At 43.6% G+C, this 26,400-nt stretch overlaps 1 protein-coding gene across 1 annotated transcript in view; it reads right to left on the bottom strand.

Annotated features, from left to right (window-relative positions):
- Window positions 1-26,400, bottom strand: part of ATRN (attractin) — a 251,188-nt gene that overhangs the window by 91,008 nt on the left and 133,780 nt on the right. The window contains exons 20-24 of the mRNA XM_090035106.1: window positions 24,898-24,991; window positions 23,927-23,979; window positions 17,735-17,829; window positions 15,908-15,986; window positions 15,288-15,445 (exon numbers count right to left, since the gene is read on the bottom strand). Of these exons, the coding sequence (XP_089891232.1) occupies window positions 15,288-15,445; window positions 15,908-15,986; window positions 17,735-17,829; window positions 23,927-23,979; window positions 24,898-24,991 (479 nt within the window). The remainder of the gene's footprint in view (window positions 1-15,287; window positions 15,446-15,907; window positions 15,987-17,734; window positions 17,830-23,926; window positions 23,980-24,897; window positions 24,992-26,400) is intronic.

Here is a 26,400-nt window from a genome sequence, read left to right as displayed (position 1 = left end):
AACAGCAGAATTCAGTATACCAGAAGTGCCTGCTGTACTCGATAGGAGGGCCATTCTTTACAAGAACCTTAATTTAGCTTCAAGTTCAGCCCTGAAATACAACTGACAATGGCACCATGGGATTCCTTGCATGCTGTCTTTTCATGATGCCACAATGAAATGTATTCAAGCTTAGAAGGGGGTGGTTTTTTTCTAACTGCTGGTTTTGCAAGCTCAAGGTGGGTTTGGAAATCATTCTGTGTTCCTGCATACAGCCAACAGGCCAAATGAGGCCCTTAGTGAAAATCATGAAACACTGTTTTCCAATGGGACTGCACAGGTGTGCATTTACCAACTGGTACTTAATTCTGTTGTTGCACAGGAATAAATAGAAAACAGTTACTTCCCTCCTACCTACTTTGGCTCTGAAAGGTTAAAGCAGTAATGACTCACTGAAAAAAAAGTAACAGTTCACAAAAAATGAGTAGATGATTCAGTACACAAAAGAAGATCTGTAGCATAAGGTGATGTAATTTTCTGTGGCTGCTTTTCAAAGTAGAATTATATTTCCATATTCTCAAGTTTGAAGATTTCATATTAGTTTATGCCAACTGGAAGAACTGAGATGCAACTGGCAGCAAAGCTTAGATGCAATCATCTGGACAAAAATGTATATCAGTGATAAGATAGCAAAGGTGACACAGAAGGCCAGGTAACAACAGAAGCTATTTATAAGAAACTACAATTATAATGAAGTATAATATTACTCCCAACCAGTTTCCGTTTCAATGTGCCTATTCAAATGTCATCACCCACGTTATACGCTACTCAGAGCGTTTTTTCGGTGTGAAAAACAGTCTATGTGCTACGTCACTTAGGTGTATACATTATATAAATAGATTAGGGACCCCCATTAGGATGGTCAATCAAAAGACAGTCCTGAGGAAAGCAAAATGGGCCTTTATTATGGCGGGATACAAGCTGGCCTCAATTTCAGGTCTGTTATTCATTACAGACCGTGCTTGAACTTGCAGCCTTTAATCATAGAAACCAGTTAGCAATTTAACAAGGCAGATAATCACCATCTTGTTGCTGTGCATTCACAAATTTATTTGGTGCAATTGATAAGTGATCTGGTAAATTAAACAGACTCACAAACCACTGAGATTGCAGTGAGAAGCACCTTTGAAACACCTGGAATAATTATGAGTAATTAGGGATGCTTATCTTCTGGGAGCCCCAAAAGTTGTGTGACAATGTGCTCAAATTAAATATCCATAGTGCATTAACCCTCCAGCTGGGACGGGTCAACACTATGAAACGGACCACATGGACTCCCGCTTGTGAACTCCATTTACTGGCGAAAGGGAGAAAATCTTGAAACTCTACATGAAAAAACTTGAGAGGTTGGAGGAACGCTGCTGTCAACAGTAGAAAAGTTTCCCTTCCATCACATTCCCCTCAAACCACCGACCGTTATTAAATGAATGAAAGTCAGCAGCCTCAATGAGCTCAAGCTTTGCCAGACGTTACACTTCATATTTCAGGTCCTGCAGAAGCTAAAATATCTATTCCAATGTATTATTACACCGGGCTATTGTGCAGTGACACCACTGTTAATATAAGCAGGCAAGGTTCTTTGCGTAGATGTGATATTTTTTATTAGACCAACTAAATACTGGGAAAAATGCTATTTCAAGCTTTGGGGCACAAACACCCTTCTTCAGGCATTGGGAGGCTCTGCTGTTGTTCTGAGTTCTGAGGTAGAAACACTCTTGTGAGGTCTGTTGGGGTTGGGATGAGGGTTTTCAACCAAAAGGATATGTATATTAAATACAGGGTGAAATTCTGCAAACATTTTTTGCTTGCAAGAAGCTAAAATTCCCCATCCCTCCCTTCCTCCTTGACATGTTTGATTGATAACATTTACACTCATTCCACTGTTCAACATCTTCATCAGCGATTTGGATGAGGGGGTAAAGAGCACCCTGTTCAAATTTGCAGATGTGGGGGGACATGGGTACATTGGAAGGATGCAACAGGCTACAATCAGACCTCGACAGGTTACAAGGGTGGACGGACGAGAATAGGATGGGTTTCAACACACACAAGTGCAAGGTGCTGCACCTGGGGAGGAACAACCGGCACCATACCTACAGGCTGGGGAACTCCCCTCTTGTCAGCACGGAGGCAGAAAAGGATCTGGGGGTGATCATTGACTCCAAGATGAACATGGGCCGGCAGTGTGGGGAGGCAGTCAGGAAGGCCAACCGCACCTTGGCAGGCATGCACAGATGCATCTCCAGCAGGTCCAAGGAGGCAATCCTCCCTCTCTGTGCGGCACTGGTCAGGCTGCAGCTGGAGGACTGCGTCCAGGTCTGGGCGCCGCACTTCAGGAGGGATGTGGACAGCATGGAGAGGGTCCAGAGGAGGCCACTCGCATGGTCAGGGGGCAGCAGGGCAGGCCCTACGAGGAGAGGCGACGGGACCTGAACCTGTTCAGCCTCCACAAGAGAAGGCTGAGGGGGATCTAGTGGCCTGTTATAAACTAGTCAGAGGGGATCAGCAGGCATGGGGGGAGTCCCTGTTTCCCCCAAGCACCGCCAGGAATGACCAGGAATAACGGTCACAAGCTGGCCGAGGGTAGATTTAGGTTAGATATCAGGAGGTGCTACTTCACGGTCAGGGCGGCTAGGATCTGGGACCAACTTCCAAGAGAAGTGGTGCAGGCTCCTACCCTGGGGGTGTTTAAGAGGAGGTTAGATGAACACCTTGCTGGGGTCATTTGACCCCAGTACTCTTTCCTGCCATGGCAGGGGGTGGGACTAGATGATCTGCTCAGGTCCCTTCCGACCCGACCAACTATGAAACTATGAAGACTACATCCAACACAGGAAAAAAAAGGACCTACTGCCACTCAGCAATCCAGCCGCACCTAACTTTTCTAATTGGCTCCTGGGTTTCTTTATATGCAGGTAAGTAGTATCAACATTTTATAGAGAAGCTGCATTCTTAAAAAAAAGAAAAAAAAAAGAAAAAAACAACAACACAAATCTAGAATTAAATGAGCCAGAATATTTATTGGAATGGTATAAAGCACTGGGAACAGTACGTTTGTAAAATAAAGTTTCAGGACAGCCAGGCAAGCTCATTAGAAAACTCAAAACTATTGCAATGGTTTCATCTTAGCTTGCCCTATGACTGATTACTGGAATCTGGTGAAAATAAGTGCACATCAGTTTAAAGCCACTGTTAAACATGCACAAGTATCAAAAGCAGGCTTAAAAGTCTAATAGCTATTTGTCACATGCTACTTTTTAGTTTTGTAAATGTGAGAGGTGAGCAGAAAACTAGGAACTGGAAGCCTTTGGGTTAATATCCAGTTCAAATTCCTACGCAGAATTTCTGAAACAACATTATTTTTCTTATCCAAGGAATGAATTCCCAACTAAATAGTGAGATAACTTTACAAACTGGCACAACAGACTACCATTACAAGTCAAATAATCAGACCCATAGCACTTACACATGACCACTTCAGAGAGAAAGCACCATGACAGAAGCACTGTTCTTTTTTCAAGGTATGTTCCTAGGTTTGCTACTAGTAAGGCTCATTTCATAAGATGCAATCAAAACCAAAGAGACAGAAAGCAAAAGGGTGAGCAGCATGGTTTTTTTATACAGTGCTCATAAACTCAAAATGGTTAAACCAGGCTGAGCCTGCAAACAGTGTCGAGCCATTCTGCAGAGAGAGAAGAAAACTAAAGCAATTTTCAGCAAGAACTTACCTGGGCTGGCAAGGGAAACTTGGCAAACTAAGTTTTTTAAATGAACTCCACAACGTGGCTTTTGAAAACGGAAGCTATTCCGACAGATTTGAAGAACAGATTTCTATGTTGTTTTGTTTAGTTTTGTTTTTTTTAAAAAGGACCCTCTACATAGTGCAGCTTTAATTCTCAAAAGGTTCAGAATGATTATTTTCTAAACGTAGTAAGGGAAAGAACACCCTAAACCAATATACTGTAAAGAACTAACTGAAGTGGTTTTGGAGAGAGGTGGAGCAATAAGAAATAAAAGCCAGAACTCAGCACTGGCAAGAGCACAGCTATCTCTAGCACAAAAGAGCATTTATATACTCTGATTCCAGCTTCCAAAGGCAAGGAAAGAAGGTAGGAGAGCCAGGCAGATTTGAATCAAGGACCTTTAGAAAAACCATCCTTTGAAAAAGTTAAGCAGGAATATGTTGTACGAATTTCTACAGCCTCCCCACCCACACCAAACTAACTACTAGATAGAATTTAATTATGCAGAGCAAGCAAAAAAAAGGGTTGAAAATAAGCTGCTAGTATATATAAAAAAAAAAACCCTGTGTACTAGAAATGTTCATTGTGCTATTCAAAACTAAAAACAGTCATAAAAAATGCCAGGCTGAGTAATGCACATCGCTGGCTATGAAAAGAAAAATGATGAAAACCTGTTAAGTTGCAGAGAAGTGACCTACAATAATGAATCTTTCTTAACATATATCACATGAGCCAGGATTTGCAATTATCACAGTTTACATGAGTTCACCACCATTTAAAAGCCGAGCAGTGCTGCAGTTTCCAAAGGAAATCAACATGTTTGAAATATTCTCAGGAAGTTTAAAGAATGCAACATGTTGCTGCAAGGAAGAAAGCTAGAGGGGGCAATCTTCTGAAAAGAAAAAACACACCTTGTTCCCAATGCGACACGTAGTTTTACCCAAGAAATAAGGATGGGGCTAGAATCCCCATAGGACTTAAACATTTGAATTAGGTGGAAAGCAAATACAGGGTAAAATGAAGAAGAAACCATAAACATTTTTGCAAAAGCCCTGCCGATGATTGGAATTTCCTCAGGATGAAGCAAGGAACAACTTAAAAAAAAATATTGAAAACTAAGCAAAATAAGAGACTCAGAGAGAAAACGGGCCTGGAAGAGATCTGTAGGAAGGTACCTACTCCTACCCCCTGCTCCAGGCAGAAACATCCTTGTCAAATCAGCCCAGCCAAATACCTACCCAGCCAACCCTAAAGCCTTTGCAGAGATGGGGACTCTACCACCTCTCCACTTAATCTGTTCTAGTGCTGACCCACTGCCAATTAAGAAGTGCTTTATAGCATTCAACCTAAATCTCCCTTGTTGCACTTCAGGCCCACTGCTTTTTGCCCTGCTTCCTGCGTTTCCTCTTAATAAACAACACCCTATCTGAAGACTTGAACCAACCTGCTCTTCTTCAGACTACACAGTCCTAACTCTTCCAACCATTCCTCAATGCATCGTGTTTTTTGATGATCTCCATTCAACTCTCCATTGGACTCCTTCCAATTTCGTCATCCATTTCTTGAAGCGTGCTGCCCCAAACTGAACGCTACAACAGTGCTGTTGGTGTGCATGTACAATGCACGTCAAGCCACAAAACACAGATGTGGACTTAAATGTACCAACTGGGGAAGGTCCCAGGAGTAGTACAGAAAAGTAAAATACACAAGCATAAAGATGGCCCCTTCGATTCACGGTGGCAAATCTTTCTGGCAGAATTAAACAAAATATTTTGGCATCTGTGGAAGAGATGATCTAAAGATGAATCTGGAGACAGTGGTAGAGTTCAAAATGTGATCTGAAATCTGGATGGGGAAGAGGAAAGAGGCAATACTTGCTGAATAAAGAGGTCTGCCTTCTAGATGCTCAAGACAAGTAGGGTAAATCATGGCAACATGACCAAAAAGTCAAGACCAACAAGTAGATCCAGTATTATTTCTGTGGACAAAGGGAAGTTCAACCATTCAGAGGTACTCACAGAAAAAAACTCTAATGGATTGAACCTGTCCAAGTACCAGGGTACTAAGCATCTTGTACCTAGATGGGCATGGCTGCTGAGAGCTTTAAACTAAGAAACGAAGGGAAAGTGGTTGGAAGGGGCTCCTTGTATTCTCCCTGCCTGCTTGTGGCACACAGGAAGAGGCAAGGGATAAAACTATCTGAAACTCGCGTCTAATAAAAGGGAGAACCTCTTACCTGGACATAACTAGATAAATAACCACCTCTAAAGGGCGAGAGGAACCAACATATACCCTAGATCAGTGGTTCTCAAAACTTTTTTTTTTTAACTCAAGGCACCCTTTGGAAAATGCCAGCTTGTAGTTTTCACTTGCTTTTTGACAACAGACAAATAACAGCAATTTTTTGTGTTGCCAAGAGCATAAGATCACAATGGGTCAGAAGAGGTTTAACACTCTGGATTCCTATTTGAAATCTCTGGGTTTTTCTTGTGTACCGTATCTACACACTTGGCACTAACACAGTGTGGCACCCTAGGGTGCTGCATCACCCTGGATGAGAATCACTGCCCTAGCTGGAACAGAAATGGTCTGATCCTCTAAGACACAGGATTCTTTGCTGATATAACACAAATTGCCAAAAGTCAAGCTGAGCTGGGACTGGAAAAGGTTGTTAAAATAAGCAACAAATGGTTCAACCATGGAAGTAAAAACAGGGAAGCTGCAATGCGTGAAGGGCAGATCAGGGCTGTGCAGCCACGGGGTGCATGCCACATGGGCTGTGTGGGCTCCCCTTCAGGCAATACAGTTATACCCCCAAAGATGGCGGCAGGAAATGGAAGGCAAAGGAGAGGGAGCAGTGGGAAGAACAGCATCTGGGCAGGAGCCCACATGCCTTCATGAAGATAACACTTCACAGGCCATGAGTTTCATAGTTTCTAGGGCTGGAAGGGACCCGAGTAGATCATCTAGTCCGACCCCCTGCCATGGCAGGAAAGAGTACCAGGGTCAAATGACCCCAGCAAGGTGATTGTCTAGCCTTGTCTTAAAGATCCCCAGGGTAGGAGCCTGCACCACTTCTCTTGGAAGTTGGTCCCAGACCCTAGCCGCCCTGACCGTGAAGTCGCGCCTCCTGATGTCTAGCCTGAATCTCCCCTCTGCCAGCTTGTGACCGTTATTCCTGGTCACTCCTGGTGGTGCTTGGGGGAACAGGGACTCCCCCAGTGCCTGCTGGTCCCCTCTGACTAGTTTGTAACAGGCCACTAGATCCCCCCTCAGCCTTCTCTTGTGGAGGCTGAACAGGTTCAGGTCCTGTCGCCTCTCCTCGTAGGGCCTGCCCTGCTGCCCCCTGACCATGCGAGTGGCCTCCTCTGGACCCTCTCCATGCTGTCCACATCCCTCCTGAAGTGCGGCGCCCAGAACTGGACGCAGTCCTCCAGCTGCGGCCTGACCAGTGCCGCACAGAGAGGGAGGATCGCCTCCCTGGGCCTGCTCGAGATGCATCTGTGGATGCACGACAAGGTGCGGTTGGCCTTCCTGACCGTGTCCCCACACTGCCGGCCCATGTTCATCTTGGCATCAATGATGACTCCAAGATCCTTTTCTGCCTCTGCCCTGACGAGAGGGGAGTTCCCAGCCTGTAGGTATGGTGCCGGTTGTTCCTCCCCAGGTGCAGCACCTTGCACTTGTCAGTGTTGAATGCCATCCTGTTCTCGTCTGCCCACCCCTGTAACCTGTCTAGGTCCAACTGTAGCTTATTGCTCCCTTTTGGCGTGCCCAATTCCCCCCACATCTTAGTGTCATCAGCAAATTCGAACAGGTGCTTTTTACCCCTTGTCCAAGTCACTGATGAAGATGTTGAACAGTGCGGGCCCAAAGACCGAGCCCTGGGGAACCCCACTGCCCACATCCCTCCAGGCTGAAAATGACCCGTCCACCACCACTCTCTGGGTGCAGCCCTCCGGCCAGTTGGCGACACATCTGACTGTGCGGGTGTCCACACCACAGTCCCCCAGTTTCTTAATGAGAACGGGGTGAGAGACAGTGTTGAAGGCCTTCCAAAAGTCCAGGAAGATGATGTCCACTGCTACCCCTGCAGCTAAGGATGTGGTGACCTGGTTGTAGAAGGCCACCAGGTTGGTCTGACAGGACCTGCCACTGATGAACCCGTGCTGATTGCCCCTAAGCATGCAGTCCCCTGCTGGCCCCTCCTGGATGTGTGCCAGCATAATTTTCTCGAACAGCTTGCCTAGGATCGAAGTAAGACTAACTGGCCTGTAGTTTCCCGGGTCCTCCTTCTTCCCCTTTTTGAAGATGGGAACCACGCTGGCCCTCTTCCAGTCCTCTGGCACCACACCAGAGCACCACAAGTGCTTGTAAAGCCGTGCCAGGGGTCCCTCAATGACCTCAGCCAATTCCTTTAGTACTCTAGGGTGGAGATCCTCCGGACTGGCTGACCTGAATACGTCCAGTCCCTCCAGAAGCTACCTGACTAGTTCCTCACTAGCCCTTGGCCCAGGTGTGCCACCCCTGGGGCCTGAGGGGGGCCCAGCGGGGGGGCGGCTGTTCTGGTCCCTGCTTAGGAAGATGGAGGCAAAGGAATCCTTAAATACGTTGGCTTTATCGTCTGGTGTGACGACCAAATTTCCTAACGTGTCCTGCAGGGGCCCCACATTACCCGGGACCCTCTTTTTACCCACTATGTATTTAAAGAAGGACTTCTTGTTGTCCTTAATCCGGAAAGCTAGTCCCAGTTCCATCTCTGCCTCGGCCTTCCTGACTGCCCCCTACATCCCCGTGTATAGCCCTGGTGTAGATTACAGATAACCCATAGTGTGGGGCCCAAGCACTGAAATAATGCCTCAAGTTCCAATTGGATAATCATGATAAACAAATATGCAAAGGCCGCATGAAACTGGAAAACAACTACACAGCAGAAGCAAATTCAAAGGACTCGAAGTGTTCAAGTTTGGAGATCAGATAATCCCCGTGCCAAAAACAGAGAACAAGCATGTGACTTGTTGGTCTAACAGGATTTTTTCAACCAATCTATAAAGTTGTGGATGATATTGTGCGACTAGGGAAGAAAAAGAGATCTTCTGGAGAAATAAACATTATCTGGACTACTACAGACACATTAGACTGACTTGCTATATATCATGCTAAGCTTTAAAAAACACATTTTTGAAGTAAACGATAATTAGGCACTGCTGTAAAAGGCAAGTATAATCAACTACAACATGGGTTTACCAAAAGTAGGTCATGTCACACAAAACCCAGCATCTACCTTGATTTAGAAGGTCAGTTTTAAATCCAAGACACTATTGCTTTCATCAACCTGGACTTCAACAGCAGACAAGGTTCTTTGGGTAAATATGCTATCTTTTATTAGACCAACTAAATAGTTGGAAAAATTGTTCTGCACAAGCTTTTGGGCACAGGCGTCTTTCTTTAGGCATAGGAAGAGTTGCCTGATGTTTTGGGCTCTCCTGGATGGGACAGAAGCCAGTATGCAAAATAGAGGTCTGTGATAACACAAATGCCTGGCAGTGAGGATTCAAGGACTTCAACAGCATTGAATAAAAAGCCATATGGGAATCATTAAGTTCAACCGCAAAAGACTGGGATCAGTACAAGAATTTTAAAGCGAGTAAGAAACTGGGAGATACACATGGGTTGTGAGAAAGGAAAATATCGGACTGGAGTAATATTACCATTAATATTATCACTATTATTATTATTAGAGTTCCTCAAAGGTTTGTTTGAGGACAGCTTTCCGTTAATAACCTATGTACAAGGAGTAGGAGCATGCCAAAAAAATTAACTGATGACACAAAGTTGGGAGGCAGTCAATGCTGGGGAGCAGCAGAACACCAGAAAAGGAAGACTGTGAAGATTAACCTTGAAGATTAAAGTCACAATGGTATGAAATTTAATAGCATGGAGTATGAGCTCATGGGCTAAGGTCAAAAATTTCCGTTAAAACCTGGAGTTCATCGGTCAAAAAACCAGGAGGAGATAGAGACAGATATAATAGCTGAACACAGGACAGTTGAGACATCTGTGACCACAAAAAGAAAAATTCTGTTCTGCCATGAATTAGTTTGGGTACTTCCAATAGAGATACCAAAATAGTAGTGCCATTTTACAAGGCACTGGTGTGATTTCATCAGGAATACCACGTACAGATGTATCGCCCACAGCTGGGGTCAGGAAAGACTGATTCTAACTGGAGCAGGTGAAGAGAACGATAGGATCATCAGAATGAAAGACCTATCACAGAAGATGATTGATTTAGTTTAGGTCATATGCTTAACTCTCTAAAAATATAACCGGGGGGGGGGGGGACTTGAAGAGAAATGCTAGGGTGGGGAAAAACCCCATAAAAACTAAAATATGCTGATCCAAAGCCAAATGGTTGTCAACTAGGTGTGTGCAAAGTGGGCCCTATTCAATTTGGATTCAGCCCAAACTGGGGACAGTGATTCAATTTGTTGATTTAGATTACTGCTCCTGATTCAATCTGGCCAAATCCAAATCTGAAATTCTGATGCCAATTTGGAAAATCGGCGATTCAGACATAGACACAGCTTTGAAAGTTTTTTCCACGTGCCTCGAGGTACTGGCGGGGCTTGTGGATGCTGCAATGCTGGGGTGGATGGGGTGTCCCACAGGAGTGTGACGGGACCCTCCTTGTGCTCGGAGGTGAACCCAGAAGTGCTTCTGGGGAATCTCCATGTGCCCCAGCATCACAGCATTCATGAGCCACCTGCTACCTAGAGGTATGTAGAAAAAACCTTTAAAGCTGTGTCTATATTCGAATCTTTCCAAATCTCTCTGAATCGATTCAGAGCGTTCCAATTTGATTCAGAGAGATTTAAGGGTCCTCTGATTTGATTCGGAGATTTGGCCACTGAAATCGGGCTGAATCTCCGCCGAATCAAATCAGGGACCAAAGCTTCGCAAAGCCCTAATGTCAACTGAGCATAAGTATACTCACGTTACTATTTAAAATAAGGCTTCTAACCATCAGACCACTGAAGTTTTGGATTACTGGTTCAATGGGAGTCGTAAAGCTAGATTTAACGTGTGCTTTGTTCTGTTTTTGAATGACAGCATACAGCTTGGTCACCTGCAATACCAGAAGACCAGATTTGTTGGCTCAGGTGATCCTCCCATACCTAGAGATCAAAACAAGCTATTATGCATTGAGGGAAACAAAGATAAATAATTCAAGGTAACAACGAAGGCAGCAGCTTAGTTTTCTGCTCTTTATCACAGTCAGTCAGTATATAGTTGCTAATTTAAAAAAAAAAAAGTGTTTCTTTTTGAGTTGCTATCATTCCCCACTTGAGAAGCACAGGGACTGAAAAATTCAAATGAGAATTATCCCATGGGACTATGCCTCATACAAAGAAGCACAGCTATAATCTTAAAAGAGCTAAAAGGGAAAAGTGAGGTACAATACGTTCTGCTTCACTGACTCCACATTAAAATCACTTAGTTTACAAGGAGGGGGGAGATGTTAACAACAGCCAGTCTTGCAAACTAACCTGAAATACAGAAATTAAGATTCTTTTTATCCAGGTTTACAATATGGAATTCAATCTTCAATTCTGCAAATGGTATCAAAGTCAAAATAAAACATAATTTGTTCTTGAGTAATTTATACTACAGAATACTAGTTTCTAATATACCAGCTTAGGTTGCTTTAATGCTTGAGAAATATTTTGTCTTGACAAGGGGAAAAAAGAGAGAGAAGTGCTTCACATGTTTAACAAGCATGACGGTAGCTTTACAAACTATCCCTGTTCAAAGGTTCTCTCACAAATGCCTGACCTGACATAGACATCATCAACCCACCTGCTTGGACAGGGAAAGGGAGAAAAGAGTATCCCAGAGGGAGGTAAAGACAGGAATTGGAGAATGCACAACCCACAACAATACAGACTTGCTGTTGCAAGCATGCGACACTGGGCAGTGTCAAAATGATGGTGGTTTTGGTTTCTTGGGGGTAAAGAACAAGTGAAGTCATATGGTCACAACCATTTGGTCCCACAGTGAAAAATGGCACTTATTTGACTTGAGTGGTGGTCATCTACCTACTAGGGGACCATCAAGAAGGGCAATCATCAAGGCTATGGAAACTACCTTAATTCTGTGTCTAAACTTGAGACAGATGCCTAATTATGCATGGGCTATAGTCTTCTCTCTTCCTAAATGCCAAAAAGTCTCAAAGTTTGATAGATTGCAAGGCTGGAAGGGACCTCGGAAAAATCACTGGGTCAAACGATACTTGTTTTTAAGCGCACAATGCATCTGAGAAAACTAAAATAATATGTTTTAATATATGCTCTGTTAATCTGGAACATGGGGGTGAAAGGATATATTGGAACAACTCATGCTGCTGGAACTGCCAGTAAAATTTTTACCAGTGGATACAGCTCTCCCACAACAGTTTTATGACCTTTCCAGTAGCTTAGTGCTTTTTTATTGAGACATGGCAAATCAGCAAATTAATCAAGAACTGGCCCAGTCCTTTGCTGATCTTTGCCTTCATCCAGATGTCTCTTCCTTTTTGAATATTTCTTGAGCTTTAAAATGAAGTTCCCATTCATAATCCAATTTTTCAAGTTCAGATGCATCTGACATTGATTCTACATCGCTGCTTTTGACATCTGACAAATGAATTTCCATTTTTGTCTACATTTTACACACTTTTTTTTTGTTACATTTTACATGTTAACTGAAATTCGGTGTGGACTTTATCCTCTCTTCTGCCAGTAGAAAACGATATCTAGGATCAAAGTGAATGTATGTGTACATATAAAAAACTACAAGGGACGTAGAGGTTGGGATCAGACTCTGCATCTGACTTCAGTGGGGAAGTCTGTTTGGGAATGGACTCTGCCATTGCCTCAAGTGGAACAACTGGAGGGATGGGTTTCTCCACAGACTGGGGGGTGGATGGCATGATAGAGACCTCTTTAATAGGGAAAAATGGGCGGGAAGCCATTACAGGAGTCGCTCTCAGGAGATGCTTTGTCTATCTTTGGGGCCCCTGCAACCTCACTTGAGGTGCATGACCTAAACTTCCCCTCTGCTTCTGTACTCTTGTGAGCCTACCTCTTCTTGTCCTCATTATCTCCTCAATATACGAGGGAAGGCCTTTCTGGTAGCAGTCACATCTATTCATTATTTAAATTGTCCTGTTTTATTAATTTTTTTTTACATAAGATCACAATAGGTTCTTTTAAAAAATATGGATTTAAAAATTGCTGAATTTAATCCAGTTTGAGTTTAGTTTGGGTTCAGGTGGGGCAGACGGAACAAAAATGATGAATTGGGTTTGGCTTCAATTGAAGTAAATATAAAAACAGTTCAAGCTGGTTCTCTGATTCTAGATGCACACTCTTCCAACTAGATGAATGGAGGGATCCTCCACTTATCCTTCTTCTAGTGATGAAGCATCCTCCACCTATCTCTAACTTCGAGTTTGCACCGGACAGTAAACTAATGAATGGATGGCTGAATAACCCACTTGGGGCGAGGTGCAAGGAAGATAATGAGGAAAGGAATGCTGTATATCTTGCCATTTGGGCTACAGGAGGACGCTTCAAGGCTGAGATACCAGCTTTTATGACCAACATGACCATGAGTTGAGATAACAAGACAGCAGATAAGGAAACTCACTAGGGGGGACCAGCAGGGTTTGGGAGAGACCCTGTTCCCCCTGTGCCCCCTAGGATGACAAGGAATAACGGCCACAAATTGTTAGACAGTAGGTTTAGACTACACATCCGAAGGCACGACTTCACAGTCAGGTCGGCTAGGATCTGGAACCAACTTCCAAGGGAAGTGGTGATGGCTCCTATCTGGGGGTCTTTAAGAGGAGGCTTGATTTCTACCTGGCTGGGGTCATTTGAGCCTTGTTTTCTCTCCTGCCCAGGCAGGGGGTTGGACTCGATGATCTGCAAGGTCCCTTCTGACTTTACTTCTATGAGTCTATGAACAACATCTAAACAGAGACTGAGGATGGAAAAACTCCAAAATGCTGAACAAAGAGTTGTGATCCCTATGTAAGAGGGAGCCAAAAATGCCAAGTTGGGTGAACTCTCTCTCTCTCTCCTGATCTTCACTGGAGCACAGGCACGTCTGCTTACCCCGCTCCGACCTTCATCTTCCTCAATAGGCCTGGGCCAGCCACCCAGTGCCAATATTGAGCAGCTGCTGCTGTTAACTATAACATCTTGATGGAGTGGTTGTTTTGTGTGTGTGTTTGTGTATGTTCATGGTGATATGTGTATGTCTGTATGAGTGGTGTGTACAAACTTATGTCTCTGCAACTTTAAATCAACAAATGAGGCATTTTGCCTTATCCCCCTTTATAAGGTCTCGCTCTTGATTTGATTAATTAGAATTTTTAAAATAACATCGCCCCCTCTACAGCATCTACTACTTGCCACAGTGAAAGACAGGATATACGGCTAGATGGACCAGTGGCCTGATTAAACGCGGCGCATCTTATGGTCTTAATCATGACAATCAAAACTGTGCACCTCCCTGAAACAAGTGAGAACTCTATTTATTATTATTTTTTATGGCAAAAGATTTCTTCAGACATTCTTAAACCCAAGGGACTGGGACAAACTGAGAAGATGGGGGTACCACTTACTGTTAGCCACAGCTACAACAATTTGGCCAAGCAAAGACAGCAAAAAATCTTTTGCTTGTCTTCTGCTATACTCCATTATATAAGGCAGGGGTGCACAGATAAAGATTTTTTTGGCTAATGCTGATGGCCAGTTATTAACCAGCCATATTGACCGATACTGATGCAACAGCTGATATGCAGCCTGGCAGCTTGGACAGCAGTGTCCGACATGCAAGTCTGTGGGGGGGAAGACAGGCTGTGAGGAGCACAGGTCAAGGCCCCCATGGTAAGGGCGGGAGTGGGGCTGGGGTAGGGATCGGCACTGCCCAACTGGGCAGGCAGCTCCCTGCCAATGTGTGCATCCTCAAGATAGGCATGGGGAGCATGTCCCCCCCCCCGGATTTGTGTGCAGGGGAGAGGCAGACTGTCCGCTGCAGGCTTGGGGCCAGGGGCTGCACCAACCTCTTCCCAGTGAGGGGGCTGGGCCATGGCTGTGCTCAGGGTGGGGCAGGAGGCAGCAGTGCTGACGGGGAAAGGGGGGGGTGCTATGGAGCAGATTAGTCACCCCAAAATTCCCCCTAGCCACCTCTTGTAGCCTGCTGCCACCTACCCCAACCACAGCCCTGGCCCTGCCCCCAGTGCCACCCCTGGCCCAAAGCCCACAGCAAGCAGCCCGCCTTCGTGCTGTGCACAAATCTGGGAAGCACATGCCCCCCATGCCTCCCCCAGGGGTGCACATAGCAGCAGGGAGCAGCCCCTCACTTCCTGCCCCCTGGACAAACCACCCACAGCTCTGCCCTGCTCCCAAAGGGGCTGCATTCACATAACTACTATTGATTATTAGGAGATCTTACCTGTATTTTTATTGGCCAGGTGAAGTTGCTGACATAAACAAAGAAAGTGATGTTTGGGTTGTTGCGAAAATCAAACTTCTCATTAGAGAAGCTGTCCTTGTATTCCTTTATATTGGTCTTTGAAATTACTGGAATCTCCTCTCCAGCTTGGGTACCAGCTGTTTAAGAATTTAAGAGAGAAACAGCAAAAACATTTTTCAGTACAAATCCTCAATGATATTCACAAGTGGCCAATTAGTCTTAGTTATAGATTAAGGCAATTCACTATTACAATGACAGGAAAAATCAGCTACTCATCTAATTGCAATTCGGAGTTTAATTTCATCAACACAATCACACACACAAAAAATTGCATTAAAAAATTTAGCTTTTCAACCACCTCCAACACATCATCAAGTTGGGAGAATGTGCAAATTGGAGAGGAAAAAACAATGCCTTTTCTAATTTTATTTCTTCTTCAAATCCTGACTTCTAAAACATAATGAATGAAAAAAAAGTATTTCTCAACTGACTCTGTGCACCACAAAATTGTACTGGTTTCAAGAAGACACCAAACAAACTAGTTCACATTCAATCAATCACATATTTACATAAATATTTGGAAATACTTTTGCTTTTACCTGCAAAGCTTGTTGACCAAGTAATGTTGAGGTTGAAGTTTTTAGATGCATTGATAAACATATCCAGGTCTCTGTTTTGCTAATTAAAAAAAAATAAAAGTAAAAAAACAGGAGAGAACATTTAGCAGATGCAATGCCATTAAAGCTGCTCTGTTTTGAAAGCTATGCTCACAACAAGTCTCACAACTACAGGCATTTCACACTGTATTTAATAGACTCCTCACTTACATCAAAAGAACTCAAATCGTTCCAGACATTTGTTTTCAAGATTCATTATACATTACATAAGACAGAGCTATTCATTTTATTTTGAATCGCTCTTTATAAAGGGAATGTATGTAAGTGAAATTCCAGATCTCATTTACCTGGGGGTCTTTTCCTGGTATCTTAAAAAAAATTATGTGAGAATGACTGGATTAGGGAGCAGCGTATAAAGACATCTGACTGTCAAAGGGTTGGGATTTTTTTTGTTTGCTTGCTTGTTTCAAACGCATTCCCCCTGCGTATAAACTGAGAGTTTTACAGAAATCCTTCCTTGCTTCCTTCTCACAAATCCCACAAGGAATCCCTTTTTGTTCATTTTATTAAATTCAGCCTTTGCTTCTTCACGGAAGTGTGCACTCATCCAGATGCTGTATTTTTTTCCAGTGGTATTCCTCCCTTCACTGTTCTTCCAACAAAAGCATTTTCAATGTCCCTTCAAACCTTCCTCTCTCTCTGCTCCTCTCATTTTATTTTTTTTTCCTTAACGCCTGCCTGGCTGGAATGAAACCTCGTGACATGGAAGAAAATTTTATACTCAGCTGACAAGACAGTACTGATTTGACTTGCCTTCCTGATGGCTTTTTTTTAGGTAGTGAGGAATATGAAGTACTAAATGGGGTGATTTTGTCTTTACCAAAATCATTAGTGGCCTTCTTGCTATCAGTGATCCTCCTGTTATTATTGGTACTGCAAAAGTGCCCAAGCCCCAATCACGGATCAAAACCTCTTGTAGCTGGCTCTGTCCATACAACTGCCAGTTCTCCGGCATCTTATAGTCCAATGTTGCAAAGCACTTGGAGACAAAATTAAACAACTGCAGTCTTGATTCTTTTTAATGGTCTTTCCAAAGATAAGAAGAAGAGCATTCATCTATTACAGTGCTTGGACCACAGAAGATTTCTAGCCCTGTAGGATCTGAAATTTTTCAGAATCCAAAATCTTAATTCTCACTGCTGCTTCCTCCAAAGTGACTGGATACTGCACTCTCTCCCTCTCCGCTTCTGGAGTAGAAGAGGAGCAAATAGCATAGGCTCTTAGAAGCTCAGTGTCCTTAGTGGCAGGGGAGTCACCACGGACAGGAGGCTACCGCAGATATCTTCACATTACCCAGCAATTCAGGCTGGATGCTTACCTGGCCACACACAAATTCCCATTCCAAGAGCAGATGTTTTTCACATGGAGAAAAGGGAAAACAAACCAAACAACTGTGCAGTGGCATAATTCTGTATTTGCTGTGCAACGTTAGACCAAAACAATACATGACAAAGAAGCTGGACAATAATCAATACGTGAAACCTGGAGGGATTCAACAAAATAGTAACTGAAAGGAGCTGAACTACAGGCCCACAATGCAACTCTCCATACATCTATTTGGTTCTGCATAGACATGTAAGGGCGAAAGGCACATTCAGAAGTTTCTGCCTAGGCTGTGAAAAACTATATACCCACATACCACCACAGCTCTGTGCGCTTAAAGAACTGGATGCAGTCATGCTCTTCAGGGTTAGGAGATGGCAAACATTTGAAAGAAAATGAGGGTCAGAAGGAAAAGAAACTACTCACCTCTTCAGGCGTTGCTACAAAATTGATTGCTGTATAATAGCGATCATCCTCTTGGGAAAGGCTGAAGGTGAACTGGTAGTCAATAAGAAGGGTATCTGCAAAGAATGCATGCAAAAGATATGAGGAAATGCTCTGAAATAAAACTAACTTCTAGGAATCAAGACGACCTACTGACTGCTTCCCATACGCTTAGAAAAAAAGCTTGCGACAACAGGGAAGTAGCTTAACTTAATACAGTGCTATGACCTGGCCCAATGTATTTGATTCAGAGAGAGAACATCAGAAATCTCAGAAAGCCAGCGCTCACTCCTGGAAGGTAATACCATACACCCTACTCTATTCAAACCAATATTTTGGAGGGAGTGGTAAATAAAAAAAATATATATATATATATTTTTTTCCTTTGTCACTTCCTCCAAAATACTAATTTGAATAGTAGGATGTACAGAATATATACACAGACATTATTTATTTATTGATTTAGAGAGAGAAAACAAGCAAATTAATCAAAGTTAGCTTTCATTCTTAAACTAAATGAGTTTATATAAATTAAAGGATTAAGCTACTATGACCACTAATCCTTTGAGGGGAAAATGCAGACAGAGGTCTAATGCACTTTAACATCAGAGTCAGGGCTTTCCTATATAGAATCATAGACCATGAGGGTGGAAGGGAGCTCAGGACGTCACATCTAGCCCAACCCCCTGCTCCAAGCAGGGCCAGCCCCAACTACATCATCCCAGCCAAAGCTTTGTCTAGCCGGGTCTTAAACACCTCCAGAGATGGAGACTGCACCACCACTCTGGGTAACTTGTCCCAGTGCTTTATTACCCTCCTCATGAAAAAGTTTTTCCTCATATCCAACCTCAACTTCCCTTGCTGCAGCTTGAGCCCATTGCTCCTTCTGTCATCTGCCCCCACTGAGAACAGTCCAGCTCCGTCCTCTTTTGAACCCAGGAGTGGAAGGCTGCTATTCAATCCCCCTCAGTCTTCTCTTCTCCAAACTACACCTGTCCAGTTCCCTCAGCCTCTCCTCACCAGTCCTGTCCCCCAGCCCCACAACCATTTTCACTGCCTTCCACTAGACTTTCTCCAATGTGTCCACATCCTGTCTGTATTGGGGGCCCACAGCTGGACCCAGGACTCCAGACGTGGCCTCCCCAGTACTGAACAGAGGGGGACAATCACTGCCCTTCATCAGCTGGCAATGCTCCTGCCAATGCAGCCCAGGATGCTGTTGGCCTTCTTGGCAACACGGGCACCCTGCTGACTCACATCCAGCTTATTGCCGACTGTCACCCCCAGGTCCTTTTCTGCACAGCTGCTGCCCAGCAAAACTGGCCCCAGGACCAACCCTTGGGGCACTCCACTTGAGACCAGCTGCCACCTAGACATTAAGCCACTGATTACTACTCTGAGCCCGATGCTCCAGCCAGTTTTCTATCCACCTTCCAGTCCATTCACCCAGCCTGTACTTCCTTAGCTTGCCTGTGAGAATCTTGTGGAAGACTGTATCAAAAGCCTTGCTAAAATCAAGGTACACCACATCCACTGGTCTCCCCGCATCCACAGCGCCAGTCATCTCATCGTGGAAGGCAATCAGGTTGGTCAGGCATGAGTCATGACTTGCTCTTGATGAATTCATGGGTTCCTTCAGCATCTCCTCCATGATTTTTCCAGGGACTGAGGTGACGCTGACAGGTCTGTAGTTCCCTGGTTCCTCCTTTTCCCCTTTCTGAAATACTGTTTGCCCTTTTCCAATCATCTGGGACCTATCCTGATCACCTTGAGTTTTCAAAGATGATGGCCAGTGGCTCTGCAATCACATCAGCCAACTGGCTCAGCACCCTCGGCTGCATCCCATCTGGACCCATGGACTTGTACACATCTCTAAATAGTCCCTAATCTGTTCTTTCAGCACTGAGGGCCACTCACCTCCTCCCCAAGCTGTGCTGCCAGGTGCAGTAGTCTAGGAGCTGACCTTGTCTGTGACGACTGAAGTGAAGACAGCATTCAGCACTTCAGCATTTTCTGCATCCTCCAGCACAAGGCTACCTCCCCCATTCAGTATGGGACCCACACTTTTCCTGATCCTCCTCTTGCTACCAACATACTCGTAGAAACCCTTCTTGTTCCCCTTCACAGCTCTTACAGCTGCAACTGCCATTGTGATTTGGCCTTCTTGACTTCATCCCGGCAGCTCTGATACTCCTCTCTATCTATTTATCCAAGCTTCTACTTCTTATAAGCTTCCTTTATGTGACAGTTTACTGAAGAGTCCTCTGCTAAGCGAGTGGGTCTTCTTCCATACGTGCTAGTCTTCCTGCGCATTGGGATGGTTTGTACCTGTACTCTCAGCAAGACTTCTTTTAAGTACAGCCAGTTCTCCTGGACTCCTCTCCCCTTCAGACTGGCCTCCCAGGGGATGGTGCCCATGAGTTCCCTGAGCGAGTGAAAGTCTGCTTTTCTAAAGTCCGGGGTCCTTACTCTGCTGCTCTCCATCCTTCCTTTCCTCAGGATCCTGAACTCAACCATCTCATGGTCACTGCTGCCCAAGTTGCCATCCACTACATTCCCCACCAATTCTTCCCTGTTCATGAGCAGCAGGGCAAGAAGAGCATGGCCCTTAGTTGGCCGCTCCGGCACTTGCAACAAGTTGTCCCCAACACACTCCAAAACCTTCCTGCATTGCCTGCGCACTGCTGTATTGCCCTCCCAGCAGATGTCAGGGCAACTGAAGGCCTCCATGAGAACCAAGGCCTGACAGCTGTCTGAAGTTTCATCCACCACTTCCTCCTGGTCTGGTGGTCTATAGCAGACTCCCCACCACCACACCCTTGTTGCTCTCCCTTTCGACCCTAACCCGGAGACTTTCAACAGGCCTGTCTCCAGCTCCATACTGGAGCTCTGAGTAATCATACAGCTCTTTTACATGAAGTGCAACTCCTCCTGCTCTTCTCCCCTGCCTGTCCTTCCTGAACAGTTTGTACCCTTCCAAGACTGTGCTCCAGACATGTGAGCTCCCACCAAGTCTCTGTTATTCTGATCAGATCATTGCTCCGTGACTGAGGGACTTCCAATTCTTCCTGCTCGTTTCCCAGGCTCCATGCATTCATGTACAGGCACTTAAAGATGATTGTCTCAATTTTTCATGAAGTGTGAGAGCACCTCCCCTGCTGCCCCCTCCTGCTTGCTTTTCCTCCAGATCTCCCACAGCAGTGTAGTTTGCATAGAGAAGTTAGTAAATTTTCACTACGCTAGTGTTACACCTATGTAAGCAACCCTGGTATCCACAGCAAATAGACGATCAGCTCTTCTAAGGTGGCAGTAACTTGGCCATAGGTGGTAGAGGTGCTCATAATGGTCTCCTTGTATTGAGCAAATACAGACATATGACATTGCACTGAAGTATAAGGGGTGCCTTTGTCCTATAGCAGGATGAGTTAAAATAGTACAGGGCTTCACATTGTGCAGCTGCCCCACACTCACACTGGTGTCACTGTGTTACGTGTCTTCATTCCTAGAGCTCGCCCAGTAAGAGGAAGCTTCACTCCTCTTTCAAAGCGGAGCTTACAACACACTCGCATCCCCAAATGAACAAGCCGGAAGTTTAGTTGACACGTGCTGAAATGGCTGCGTCCACGTGGCAATTATTAGAGTGTATCGGCTCGCAGGAGAAATGTGTTTTGTATGCTCTCCTCTTTGAAAATGTGTTCACAGCACATTTAATTAATGAGAACTAATAATCCTGTGGACATATATTTACTGAGTACTAGCTTGGTAGCCCTCTATCTTGCATGCTGCCAGGACCAACCCAACTGTCAGGTATGCCTTCCACTGCTCTGGGGTCACACTGAACAGATGTCACCTCTATTTAAAGGGTAACATGCAACTGGAATTAGGCCATTTATGGCTGAATGCTCTGGGTGTCAGAAACACTGCTCTTCAGCTAACATAATAGCATTACAACACTTCACTGTGTTTTGGTTGACCTCCTGGAGCTGTGCACAGGTATTGTAAGTAGCATTAAATGCAACGATATACATCTTTTCTGGGTGCCCAGATATTGGATAGGTATTAGCTAGCAAGCATTCCATGATACTAAAAAAACCCCAAAAAACCCTATACCCTTATAGAGAAAGGCTGATAAAACCACCACAGTTTCACTGCACTTCCCTGTTTACAACAAGGAGTGTTCAGACCAAATCAGTGAGTATGGTTTTTTACAAGGGGTCGAGGTCATGATACCCATATCATGTTTTTTTCCATCCACCATGCCAGCACCAAATAAGTCTAATTTACTTTACTAGTCTCCCTTGGGCACTGAAACGACCCAAATACTTAAAGAAATAACTGCCAAAATTATGAACTTGGGACTGTTGTTCAAGATGCTGATAAGGCTTGTTGTTAGTAAAGATCCCTACCCATTGTCTTCAGTATTACCACTATTCTTTTCAAGAAGGCTCCTCATAACTGCATAGTTTTCTTCATCCCTACGTCCCTGCCATAATCATCAGTGTGCTGGCTGATGACTATATAAAGATTAACTTTGGAAACTGTGAATACTGCTGTTTAGCTGTCCAAGTGGGTTTCCAACTTGCTAAAAACCAGCAGGCTAATTTCTACAGTTGCTTAAAACCTAGTCTGAACCCTATACTGTTATATAATGTGAGATTCCCCCCCACCTTATCAAACACATTCATACACACACACACACACACTTGAGCTACAGAGCAGAGTTTGGTCATAATACGTATTTAAAGGGTGTGATTGCTAATGTTCAAAATAAAAATACCCGCTAGACTAATCTGAGAGTTGGCATGGCAGTATCTTTCTTCAGTGTGCGGGCGGTCTTACCATTACTAGAAAATCCAGAGGTTCCTGGGTCTTGCTCTTCTGCTCAGGGTCGCACTGACTGTCAAATTTGGGATCAGGAAGGAATTTTAACTTTATAACTGACTGGCATGAACTACAAAGGGTTTGTTTTTTGTTGTTGTTGTTGTTTTTTTACTTTCCTTTGCAGTGTGAAACACTTCTCTTCCTAGGATATTCTCAGCATATATTAACCAACTACTTTCCCTGCTGTTGCAGTGGCAGGGCACTGAAAGTAAATCTCACCTTCCCAGTTTTTCCATGTGGTATGTTTTGGGGCTGTTCTTAAGGTTTCACATATTGTTCCTTGTAGTTGGTGAATGTTGGGAGTGGCAGTTTTGGGGAGTCTTTTGACTAATGATCATTTGCCAAAGCAGGGGATTGGTGTTTATGGCCCAGGAGCCTTCCAGCCCTATGCTCCTGTCATCACCAGATGTTACTGCTGTGCTGCCAGTGCTGAAGTCTCAGAGACTACAGTACCAGCAAAATGTTGCAACCAGAAGATCCCATCACCATATTTTGTCTTAAGAGAATGACCACAGACTTGGTTCGGTGGCAAATGCTCGGCCAGATATATTGTCTATAAAGCACAGTGCTGACACACTTGTGAAGGTGTTAACACATGTATGCTTGTGACAAGGCACTGGCATCAGTACAAAGTCCCAATAATTTTCAATTCTCCTTTTATAAAGTGGTCAAAACAAATGACATGTTACATACTCAATATTTTTGAGCATCTTAAGCCATCCTGAATCAGGTGTTTCCGAACCGTATCATCCTGGTCCTGGACTACTCTACACTTTGTACAGCCATCTCCCCCTCCCACCTCCTGGCAGCAGTGTACATCTGTTGCAATGAGGCCAACAGTTCCTACCTCCTGGCACAATGCGAGTGTTGAGTGACTTTTTTCTTTTACAGAAAATTCAGAGATTCTGAGTTTTTTCTATTCCAAAAATGGAACCAAGAAAGTCTGAAATTTCCCACTGAATAAGTATTTGAAGAAAATGTTTCATTTCAGTGTCAACCTTTTTTAACATTCTTTACCTTCTTTTTAATAAAAACACCATCATTTGAAGACATGCATTTGAAGACAAAAACCCCCAAAATATCATTCTAAAACTGAAACTATGGCTACTCTTAATTTTGTCCAAGTAAATATTTTTGGAAGTGTTTCGATTTTCAAGAAGAACAATCCATCCAGCTCTAGCCCCAGCTTGTCTGCGTGCAATGAGATGCTACACTGAGTAAAGAGGCTATTTGATATAAAAGGCTAAGGCAGCTATCTTACTATATCAGACAAAGAAAAGCAGCGGTACTTACAGTAACACGTTCCTTTCAGTGGATTTCCCTGGTAACGATTTTCTACCTCGCACCTGAAAAGAATTTAAAAAAAAAACAAACAAGCATTTGTTTTCATTCTTAGTTTTTCCTTCTCTAGCTTATATCACTATGCAGTAGAAAAATCATAGAACAAGCCTTTAAACCTCAACAACCATATAAAACTAAAAATAAAAGATACACATCTATAAACAGCTACTGAAAAAAATTATGAACACTTGGAAGACCCATGAAATTTGATCTGCAGCAGAATGAAACCACCCGAAATTAACCTTCGCATTTACTTAAAATTACTTTAATAAGTGTGCACAAACATATTACATTAGAGTACTCCAGCCAAATACATAGCAGTCTCCATTTGCGTTTACTGCATACCTGTTAACCTTTGCTTGTACAAGTAACCTTTAAAAAATAAACACTGCACTAAAATTATTTCCATTAACATTTTACTGGAAATGGCTTCTAATAGGTTGTATGGGCACTTTCCACATGTAAATTTGGTGGCTTTGTTGACCTGGAAGTGCTCCTTTAAAGGCACAGAATGTTCCAAAACCTTTTCCCATTTAATTTCCTAGTTATTCAAGCTCTACTGACTCACTTTAAACAGAATGCACCAATACTGACAATTAACTACTTCACTGAGGAAAACAGGAGCTTAGGATATGAATAGTGGTATGCAGGCTGAGAAAAAAAAATGTTATTTTTGACCATTTGACATCTGGACTATATTCTTTGTTTTTAAACTCAATAAAAAGCTGTCAACAAAACCATTTTGCTCAATGCTATCTTAATACAAGAAGCCTAGGACTGACTGGACTGCTGATGAAGTTAGTTAACCATCAGCTTTAAGAAATGTGTAAAGCCATAATACAGAATTATTCCTAAATGTAAAGGCTGTGTTTCATTTTATGTCTAACCACTAAACAGCAAAATAATAGGAAAGTGCAACTCACAGTTGACACTCGTCGCCTTTAATCCCTTTAGTAGTACAGAAACATTTCCCGGATTTTGTATTGCAGATGGAGGCATGCCCATTACACTTGCAAGCTGTTAAGGAAAGGAAAGAATAACACATTATTCAGGATAAAGCAAAAGGGAGAGTGATAGTTTTACATTGGGTCATAAAAGTGAAAGAGGTTAACAGTAAAAACCGAGAATAAATCGCATAGCAAAAAATTATGCATGTCCAATAGTGTATTTATGATGCTGAGGTCTCAGCAATATTTGGGGGGGGAAGGGGAAATTTCCCCCATGATGTTTTTCACATTAAGCATTTTGCTGTGTGCAGAAGTTCTTGGATGAGGTTTCTGTTCTTCGATGGGGCTTCTGTTACGAAATAGGTCAGACCACATGAACATAACGGTTCCCTTCTGGCCTGGGGAGGGTAGTAATGACTGGCCCTCTCAATTGCCCTCCTTTTTCTAGCTGACACCACGAAGGACTCTACTACTATACTATATTCTCTACCATGGCAGGGGGTCGGATCTACTCAGGTCCCTTCCGACCCTAGAAACTATGAAACTACTGGCTATCACAAAAGAACAAAACCTTGAGAAGGACAAAAATCACTGGAAGATGCACAACAGCTTTGTTTTCATATTGCATTCAAACTCTTGACAAACTCATGGAAGAAAATAAATTAAAAAAAAATAAATCAGTGTTCACCCTTATGATTTTAGCTAGCTGATCTCAGCTCTTTATGCAGCCAACAGCTTTTGCTGTAAATGGAGGGGGGAAAAGACAAATGCTTTAAAGAAAAAAAATGGATCTTGATTCATAATGGAGTAGTAACGGCACACACAAAACAGGTTCTCTGTCATATAGGATTTTCTCTTATTCAAAAAATCCCCAATTTTTGTTTTAAAGTAGTAACCTCAAATCCACATTTTTCCATGATTAAAATGAAATGCCACTAAGATATAGATAAATATTAACGGAGTTGCATTTAAATCGCAGAGAAATGTGGATTCGGGGATACAAGGTCGTCCAGTTCTTCCTGCTTGTTTCCCAGGGTCCATGCATTTGTGTACAGGTACCTGAGGTGCTATAGCTAGCACTTCTACCTGCAGTCCAACCCCATGGTCCTCAACCCTCCTCCAGCTTGGCTCCCTGCAACCCATGTCCCTTCTCTTCCAATTCCCCGCAGGCAGACCTCTATCACCTAAAACAAACTTTAACCTGGCCTGCATGAATACATCCTTGGGTAGCCTACAGCTTGGCTCGAGAGTTGGTGCATATCTGGATAGCTTTTGTCTACTTTGGACCTGGCTGTACAAATACTCTGTTGTCCACCTGCTCCAGTTGCCACATGTGGTTGTGGAAGTTGTTTGTGCTCAGGAACAGGACTGTGATCCTCAAATACAGTTAACTAGCTAGAGGATAGGAGTTTCAAAAGAAAACAAGAAGAAAACACAAAGGCCCAGTGATGAAACAGGAAACAAAATGAATCAAGATGT

The sequence above is a fragment of the Crocodylus siamensis genome, chromosome 2, assembly GCF_052110815.1.
Source record: "Crocodylus siamensis isolate JL-2025a chromosome 2, ASM5211081v1, whole genome shotgun sequence".
In the NCBI taxonomy this organism is placed as follows: Eukaryota; Metazoa; Chordata; order Crocodylia; family Crocodylidae; genus Crocodylus; species Crocodylus siamensis.
The sequence above is the reverse complement of the archived record's forward strand: the minus strand, read 5'-3'. Positions and strand labels throughout refer to the sequence as shown.